At 51.2% G+C, this 9,100-nt stretch overlaps 1 protein-coding gene across 1 annotated transcript; it reads left to right on the forward strand.

Moving 5' to 3' along the window:
• The first annotated feature begins 520 nt into the window (after positions 1-520).
• On the forward strand, positions 521-3,083 carry Actb (actin beta). The gene is made up of 5 exons (XM_050163204.1): positions 521-687; positions 775-1,014; positions 1,469-1,907; positions 1,997-2,178; positions 2,298-3,083. Exons 1-5 carry the CDS (start codon positions 565-567, stop codon positions 2,439-2,441), a joined length of 1,128 nt encoding a protein of 375 aa, XP_050019161.1. The 5' UTR covers positions 521-564; the 3' UTR covers positions 2,442-3,083.
• The last annotated feature ends 6,017 nt before the right edge of the window (positions 3,084-9,100 follow it).

Genomic DNA, 9,100 nt, shown 5'->3' on the forward strand with positions numbered 1-9,100 from the left:
GGCTGGCTGGCTGGCGGGCGCGGCGGGGCCGGCTCGGCCGGGTGGGGGCTGGGACGCCACTGCGCTTGCGCGCTATGTCTCTGGGTATTGGGGCGCGTGCACGCTGGGGAGGGAGCCCTTCCTCCCCCCCCCCCCACCTTCCAAGTTAAACTTGGGCGTGCGTATTGAGAATTGGAGCGCGGCCACCCGGGGCTGGACAAGGGCGGGGCCGTTGTCCGGAAGGGGCGGGGCCGCAGCGGCACCGGGGTGCCCGCTCGCGCTTCCTGCTGGGTGTGGTCGCCTCCCGCGCGCTCCAGCGGCCCGCCGGCGGGGCGGAGGCGGGGCTTGCGCCCGTTTGGGGAGGGGGCGGAGGCCTGGCTTCCTGCCGTGGGGCCGCCTCCGGACCAGCGTTTGCCTTTTATGGTAATAACGCGGCCGGCCTGTGCTTCCTTTGTCCCCCGAGCTTGGGCGCGCGCCCCCTGGCGGCCCGAGGCCGCGGCGTGCCGGAAGTGGGCAGGGCAGCGGCGGCTGTGCTTGGTGGCCCCGCGGTGACCGCGGCTCTCTTTTGTGACTTGATAGTTCGCCATGGATGACGATATCGCTGCGCTCGTTGTCGACAACGGCTCCGGCATGTGCAAAGCCGGCTTCGCGGGCGACGATGCTCCCCGGGCCGTCTTCCCCTCCATCGTGGGCCGCCCTAGGCACCAGGTAGGTGACCCTTCCTTTTGCGGGTGGCGATGCTGGGGTTTTCCAGGTGGGAGGTGGCCGTACTGAGAGCACCGTTCCCCTCCGCAGGGCGTGATGGTGGGCATGGGCCAGAAGGACTCCTACGTGGGCGACGAGGCCCAGAGCAAGAGAGGCATTCTGACCCTGAAGTACCCTATTGAACACGGCATTGTCACCAACTGGGACGACATGGAGAAGATCTGGCACCACACCTTCTACAACGAGCTGCGTGTGGCCCCCGAGGAGCACCCTGTGCTGCTCACCGAGGCCCCCCTAAACCCCAAGGCCAACCGTGAAAAGATGACCCAGGTCAGCAGCCCCTGTGGCCACCTCCGCCTTTGCCAACTTCTCAGCCACGCCCTTTCTCAATTGTCTTTCTTCTGCCATTCTCCCATAGGACTCTCTTCTATGAGCTGAGTCTTCTCCCTTGGAACTTTGCAGTTTCTGCTCTTTCCCGATGAGGTCTTTTTTTTCTCTCGATTGCCTTTCTGACTAGGTGTTTAAAACCCTACAGTGCTGTGGGTGTAGGTACTAACAATGGCTCGTGTGGCAAAGCTAATGAGGCTGGTGATCAGTGCCTGGAGTGTGTATTCAGTAGATGGCACAGTACGTCTTAATGGAGCCCCTGTCCTGAGACTCCCAGCACACTTAACCTATCTGTGTTCTTGCCCTCTGCATGTTCCGAATCTGTCCTGACAGTCCCACCTCCTTGGACAAGATTAGTGGCTTTAGGAGCTTGACGAAGCCCCCTTTCTCCCTACAGATCATGTTCGAGACCTTCAACACCCCAGCCATGTACGTAGCCATTCAGGCCGTGCTGTCCCTATATGCCTCTGGTCGTACCACTGGCATTGTGATGGACTCCGGAGACGGGGTCACCCACACTGTGCCCATCTATGAGGGCTATGCTCTCCCTCATGCCATCCTGCGTCTGGACCTGGCTGGCCGGGACCTGACAGACTACCTCATGAAGATCCTGACCGAGCGTGGCTACAGCTTCACCACCACAGCCGAGAGGGAAATTGTGCGTGACATCAAAGAGAAGCTGTGCTATGTTGCCCTGGACTTCGAGCAAGAGATGGCCACTGCTGCATCCTCTTCCTCCCTGGAGAAGAGCTACGAGCTGCCTGACGGCCAGGTCATCACTATTGGCAACGAGCGGTTCCGTGCCCCTGAGGCTCTCTTCCAGCCTTCCTTCCTGGGTGAGTTGACGTGACCTAGTTTCTTCATCTAATGGTGACCCACACTTGAGGCCAGACTATAAGTCTACTATCTCACCCTTTCCCCTCAGGTATGGAATCTTCTGGCATCCACGAAACTACATTCAATTCCATCATGAAGTGTGAAGTCGACATCCGCAAAGACCTCTATGCCAACACAGTGCTGTCTGGTGGCACCACCATGTACCCAGGCATTGCTGACCGGATGCAGAAGGAGATCACTGCTCTGGCTCCCAGCACCATGAAAATCAAGGTGAGCTAAGTATCCTAGGCCTGGACCCATGATGAGGCAGGCCTGTGGTTGGCAGGGCTTGGCTGCAGGTAAGGCAGGTATCCAGAATGCTCATCATCACTGTCTTGCTTTTTCTTCAGATCATTGCTCCTCCCGAGCGCAAGTACTCTGTGTGGATCGGTGGCTCCATCCTGGCCTCCCTGTCCACCTTCCAGCAGATGTGGATCAGCAAGCAGGAGTACGATGAGTCCGGCCCCTCCATCGTGCACCGCAAATGCTTCTAGGCAGACTGTGACTGAGCTGCGTTTTACACCCTTTCTTTGACAAAACCTAACTTGCGCAGAAAAAAAAATGAGACATCATTGGCATGGCTTTATTTGTTTTTTTTTTTTAATTTTTTTTAAAGAGTTTGTTTTGTTTTGGCGCTTTTGACTCAGGATTTAAAAACTGGAACGGTGAAGGCGACAGCAGTTTGGAGCAAGCATCCCCCAAAGTTCTGCAATGTGGCTGAGGACTTTGATTGTACATTTTTTTTCTTTTTTTTTTTTTCTTTTTTTACCTTTTTTAATAGTCATTCCAAGTATCCATGAGATATGGCTACAGGAAGTCCCTCACCCTCCCAAAAGCCACTCCCGTTCCGTAGGGGAGGATGGCTGAGTCCAGCCCTGAGTCCACACCGGGGAGGTGACAACATTGCTTCTGTGTAAATTATGTACTGCAAAATTTTTTTTAAATCTTCCGCCTTAATACTTTTGTTTTTTTATTTTTGAATGGTCAGCCATCGTGGCCCTCCTTTTTTTTGTCCCCCCAACTTGATGTATGAAGGCTTTGGTCTCCCTGGGAGTGGGTTGAGGTGTTGAGGCAGCCAGGGCTTGCCTGTACACTGACTTGAGACCGGTTTAATAAAAGTGCACACCTTACAAACACAGCTTGTGCTTCTGTGGCTTTGTCTGGAGGAGGGTTGGGAAGGGTGGGGCTTTGCCTTTAAGGGGATCTGGGGTGGCCTGGGCCATAGTAGGTTTTAGTGGGAGGGCATAGGGACCATGACTTGTGACCACTAGTTCTGCAGACCTAATGTGTCTTAAGGGTGGAGGTTGGGCAGGCAATCCTTTTCTGAATTTGGAGACCCATTCCCCCTTGTCATGCTGGGCTCCTGCATCATAAACACAACCCTGTTCTAGCAGGCTCTGTCTGCTAGAAGCCAAGGGAGGTCACCTGGGAAGAGGGGTGGGGGAATCGGTGTAGCTACTGCCTGTGGCTGCATTTCTAAGTCCAGACCAGGGCCCGGAGTGCAGGAGACCTTATTTTTGTGCTGGTAGACTTTTGAGTTGTGCAAGACAGTGGGAAGTTGAAGCAGCTGTGTCTGCCTTTCCTTTACCAGAGCTGTGAGTGACATCAGAAAGGGTAAGACTCCCCAGGACGGCTGATCTTCCTCCTCTTGGGGAAGAGCCTTGAGTTAGGGACCGCCCATGGGGAGTTGCTAATAAAGGAGGACCTTAACCCCGCCCGCTTGTTCACACAGAAAGCCATCTGCCCATCCATTTGCCACCAACCAGTACATCTAGCCATTCACCCACCCACTTTGACCAAGCAACCACTTGGGTTATAAGGTAGAAGGCAAACGGGATGTGCCCCATACACAGTCTCAAGGTTCTGGGCTGGAGAGATGGCTTAGCTCTTAAAGGCTAAAAAATCGAAGACCAAAAATCGAGAGCAGAGGCCATGCTAAATAACACAGAAATAAAATGTGAGATGCGGTCTCACTAGTGTAGACATCAAAATTAACAGCCAGGTGTGGACGCCTGTCATCCCAGCTCTTTGAGGCGACTTAATGAGACCCTATCTTAAGGCAATGAATCTCATAAATCTTGTTTTAGAGGTGAAGGCAGGAGGCCATCCCTAGCTACACATTGAGTTTGAGGCCAGCCTGGGTACATGAGACACTGCCTCAAACAAAAGTCCCTAAACCAAACCCTAAAACAAACTTAACCTCAGGCGAGAACCAAACCTAAGAAATTTAATTTTGTTTCTCCCCCAAACAGGCTGGGCATGATGGTGCACACCTTTAATTCCAGTAGTCTGGAAGCAGAAGTAGGTGGATGTGTGAGTTCGAGGTCAGCCTGGTCTACATAGTAAGTTCTGGGACAGCCACCACTGCGTACTGAGACCTTGAAAAAGAAACCAAAGGAAAGGTGATGAGAGGCTCATGCAGAGACCCTGGCAGAGAGGCTGAGGAGTGACCAAGGCGGACAGTAAAGTGTGGATGGAATCTAGGGTTGACTGGGGACAAAGCTGGGAGACAAAGCACTACCCTCAGGACAGGACAGGACGCAGGTTGGTTGCCAAGTCGCCATTTGAGAAATGGGCACACCAGTAGCGGCTGATGCTCCTTCAGTCTTTGCCATTAAAGGATCCAAAGTGTAGCCTCCAAAGTATCCACTGTATCTTCTGGCCCCGCCCCTTGCCTCCCTGCTGTAGCTGGCGAACTGGCTGTTCTAGGCCGGGTTCACAACAAAGGCCTGTCACTGAGGGAGCTCCCCCTCCCCGCCAGTGCAGGACTTCACCTGAGAAGTCTATCTCCCTCCTCTTTCTGGTCCTCCTGCCTCCAGCTCTGGACTGCTTCCCCTAACCCCCCAGCACTGCCACAACAACAATAATAACAGCAACAATAGCAGCTATAGCTCAGTTGACCAAGTGCTTGCAGTGCCTACACAAAGCCCTGGATTTGATCCCCCAGCAGGAGGATCAGTAGTCCAAGGTCATCCTTGGCAAAGTAGTGAATTAGAGGCTAGCCTGGACGACTTGAGACCCCGTTTCAAAACAAAAAAAAAAAACAAAGGAAAAAAAAAAAAAACCAGGAGTGAGTGGTCTGATGGCAGAAGTTTCCACCCCGGAGACTTAGCTTTCTAGAAATATGAAGACTTTGCCCTACAAGAGATAAGAGTCTAGCAAGGCAGTGATGGTGCACACCTTTAATCTCAGCACTCAGGAGGTAGAGGCAGGCAGACCTCTAAGTTTGAGGCCAGTCTGGTCTACAAAGTGAGTTCCAGGACAATCAGGGCTACACAGAGAAACCTAGTCTTGAAAAACCAAAGAGAAACACAGAGAAAGGGAGGACAGAAGGGAGGGAGGGAGGAAGAGAGGTTCTGCTTGCTCTGAGCTCTCCTACCGCTGCAACAGGGCAGTTTCACCTTTGCAGACTCCACCCCTAGGAGTTGGCTCTGGCTTTTTCAGGTCACTGGCTCCCCCGTGAGGCAGCTCTGACGCAAATATTCACCTGTGCCGACTTGAATTCCACTCTCCTCCCACAGGCCACCCAGGTCCTGCCCCTACACAGGTGGGAGGGTTGGAGTTCCGGGTCTTCTTCCATGGAGCCCCATAGAGACAGAGGGAATCTTGCTCTTGATCACACTACTGTTTAAAGGGTGGCCATCTCACCTGCGGAGAAACTGCGGCAGCTCTGGGGAGACAGAGGCAGAGTTTGAACACATGACAGGCTGGGAGAGGGAAGGCTGGAACAGCATCCATTGTCCTAGCACCAGAAGGGCAAATGTTGGGGCAGAGCTTTGGAAGGGTGATCCTTCCAGGTGCACTGCATCGGGTCAGCTGGCAGTCACCGGAAAGGGACAGGGACCTTCACAGCCCATACCACTGACTGGACTCTTCATTCAGTCATTTACTGCCCAACAAAATGTGTGTGTGTGTGTGTGTGTGTGTGTGTGTGTGTGTGTGATAGACAGAGCCTCTTGTAGCACAAGCTGGTAGTAAATTCAGCATTTAGCTGAGACTGGTTTGGACAAGATGGTACAGGGCTCTTATTTCAGCCTGTGGGTGGTAGGAAGGAAGTTCAAATTCAACCTTGAGACTCTGTCACAAAAGAGCAGAAACAGACAAAAAACAGGCAAAGTCTCACCGTGTAGTTCTGGATGGCCCACAACTATGAAGACCAGGCCAGCCCCTGTCTGGCAGGTGCTACATTCCCAGCCCCTCACTGGAGGATTCTAGATGAGCATTCTGCCACTAAGCCACATCTCCCACTGGCGAAACTTATTCTTGCTCTTCAGTTCAATTCTATGTGTGACTTAGTTTATTTAAATTTAAATTTAGTACAACGAATTCAGTTCTTTAGCCACACACACCACATTGCAAGTATGCAATGGCCAGCAGCTGCAGGGCGGGGGCAACCGTGAGAAACTGAGTTTGGACACTGTCTTAGGGTTTCTGTTGCTGCGACGAGACACCACAACCAAAAAGCAAGTTAGGCAGAAAAGGGTTTATTTGGTTTACTTACGTACTTACTTCCACAGCACTGTTAATCATTGAAGGAAGTCAGAGCAGGAACTCAAACAGGGTAGGAGCTAAGCCAGAGGCCCTGGAAGGGTGCTGCTTACTGCCTTGTTTCCCCTGGCTTGCTCAGCCTGTTTTCTTCTAGAACCCAGGACCACCAGGCCAGGGATGGTACCACTCACCATGGGCTGGGCCCTTGTCCGTAAATCACTAATTGAGAAAATAGCTTATAGCTGGATTTCACGGGGGGGGGGGGGCATTTCCTCAACTGAGGCTTCTTCCTCTCTGACGATTCTAGCATGTGTCAAGTTGGCACAAACCCAGCCAGTACAGACACCCAGATATGTCAGCTAGACATAGTGCACATCTGTAGTCCCAGCACTGCAAAAGCAGGATGGGATGTAGGTTCAGGGGACTCCCTGGAAGCCCAGGTCGACTGGCAGGGTTTACACACAGCAGCAAACAACAAAGCAAGCCTGCCTTGAGCAGGGTGAAGTGTGGACCCCACCCCCATCCCATTGTTTTCTGGCCTCCACATGTGCACTCATGCATGTACACACACACACACACACACACACACACACACACACACACAGAGTGAGTTCTAGGACAGCCGGAGCTACAGACAACAAACAAACCAACAAACCTGTCTTGAAAACACCCCCAAAAACAAATTTAAATTTTATTTATTTCTGTGTAGGGAATAGCATGCCAGGGTGTGGTGTATGTGTGGAGGTCAGAGGACAACTTACGGGAGTCAATTCCAGCCTTTTACCATGTGGGCTGTGGCTGAACTCAGGTCATCAGGCTTGGCAGCAAGCACTTTTATTTACTGAAACCCCCCCCCCCCCAGTATCTATGGTCTCCCACGATTAAAAAAAATCAATTAACTGTGTATGTGCAGTCCTGTGGCAAAACACTTCCTTAGCTACAAAAATCTGTACCCAGCACTGGGAAAAAGGAATTAATATTCTTTAGAGCAGTTTTTGGGCTCACAGTGAGCTCCAAGGGAAAGCACTGAGAGTTCCCGTGTGATGCCTGTCCTTATCCACCCACAGCCGCCCCCGCTGCCAACATGGGAAAGCTGGGTGCTCCATTTGTTACAAGCGATGAGTCTACCTCCACCCCTCCTTGCTTGCCGGCAGTGCTGAGGCTGCAGCAAGCAACAGGGTTTCCTCTTGATGCTGTACCCCTGTGGGTCTGCACACTTGAACTGACCACTGTCGTAACTGATAGCACTTGGTCCTGCAGTGAAAACACTCGGGGGGTTGGGCTAGAAGCGATGGCCCAGCAGTTGTAAGCACTCTGCTTTAGGAAAGGACTTGGGTTTGAATCCCAACACCCACATGGTAGCTCGCAACTGTCTGTAACTCCAGTCCCAGAGGATCTGACATCTGTGGGTATGGCCTGCATGTGGTACACAGATACACATACAGGCAAGACACCACTCACACCCATGTAAATGTTTGTCTGTATGTGTTTTGTTTTGGTTTTTTTTTGCCCTGAACTCACAGAGATCCACCTGTCTCTGCCTCACAAGTGCAGGGATTAAAGGCATGTGCCACCACCATCTGGCCAGCACACAGTCTTAATTACTGAGCCATCTCTTTAGCCTCTTGAAAGTAAATTTTAAAAAGTAACTTCTATCTATCTATCTATCTATCTATCTATCTATCTATCTATCCATCCATCTATCTATTTGGTTTTTTGAGACAGGGTTTCTCTCTGTGTTACAGTCCTAGTTGTCCTGGAACTAGCTCTTGTAGACCAGGTTGGCCTTGAACTCACAGAGATCAAGGGATTAATATGTATGCTGGGATTAAATATGTATGCCACCATGCCTGGTCATCTCTTCATCATGTACTACTGACTTGCCTTTTCTTAGAAGTCCTGAAGTTGGAGTGTCACAAGGGGAGCCTTTTCAAGTTGGCTTCCTTTGTTGAGGAATGTGCACACACTCTGCAACCCCCGGCCCTTGGGAAGCAGAGGCAGGAGGAGGCCAGCCTGAACTAAATAGTAGGTTTCAGAAAGAAAGAAAGAAAGAAAGAAAGAAAGAAAGAGAGAGAGAGAGAGAGAGAGAGAGAGAGAGAGAAAGAAAAGAAGAGAAGAGAAAAGAAAAGAAAGAAAATTGCTGGGTAGTGATGTCGCACACTTTTAATCCCAGAACTTTTAAGGCAGACACAGGTGGATCTCTGTGAGTTCAAGGCCAAGCTGGTCTACCAAGTGAGTTCCAGGATAGGCTCTAAAGCTACAGAGAAATCCTGTCACTAAAAACCCTAAAGAAAAAGAAAGAAGGAAAGAAAGAAAGGAAGGAAGAAAGAAAGGAAGAAACTATTGTGTATCTCCAAAGATGGAGATAGGAACCCCATTTGTGGTGGTCTAACTGGAGGGCTTAACCAGGAGATTGAAACCCAGCTTTCCCGTTGTGTCCAGGATCTATTATTTATTTATTTGTTTGGGTATTTTTTTGAGACAAGATTTCTCTGTGTAATAGTCCTGATTGTCTTGGAACTCACTTTGTAGACCAGGCTGGCCTCTCTTAAAAGTGCTGGGATTAAAGGTGTGCACCACCCACGCCTGGCCTGCTTCCACCTTTTGAATGCTGAGAGTCCCTCTATTTGGTTTGGTTCATATAGTGTTGGGGAAAGAACCCCGG

The sequence above is a fragment of the Alexandromys fortis genome, unplaced genomic scaffold, assembly GCF_014885135.2.
Source record: "Alexandromys fortis isolate MF-2015 unplaced genomic scaffold, M_Fortis_MF-2015_v1.1 scaffold_144, whole genome shotgun sequence".
Taxonomy (NCBI): Eukaryota; Metazoa; Chordata; class Mammalia; order Rodentia; family Cricetidae; genus Alexandromys; species Alexandromys fortis.

What these genes read in the sequence shown, in the direction of transcription:
- Actb (XM_050163204.1), top strand. Translation starts at nt 565, where the DNA reads ATGGATGACGATATCGCTGCGCTCGTTGTCGACAACGGCTCCGGCATG. An exon ending in ACCGTGAAAAGATGACCCAG is followed by an intron (nt 1,015 to 1,468) that starts GTCAGCAGCCCC and finishes TTCTCCCTACAG; the next exon opens with ATCATGTTCGAGACCTTCAA. An exon ending in CTTCCAGCCTTCCTTCCTGG is followed by an intron (nt 1,908 to 1,996) that starts GTGAGTTGACGT and finishes CTTTCCCCTCAG; the next exon opens with GTATGGAATCTTCTGGCATC.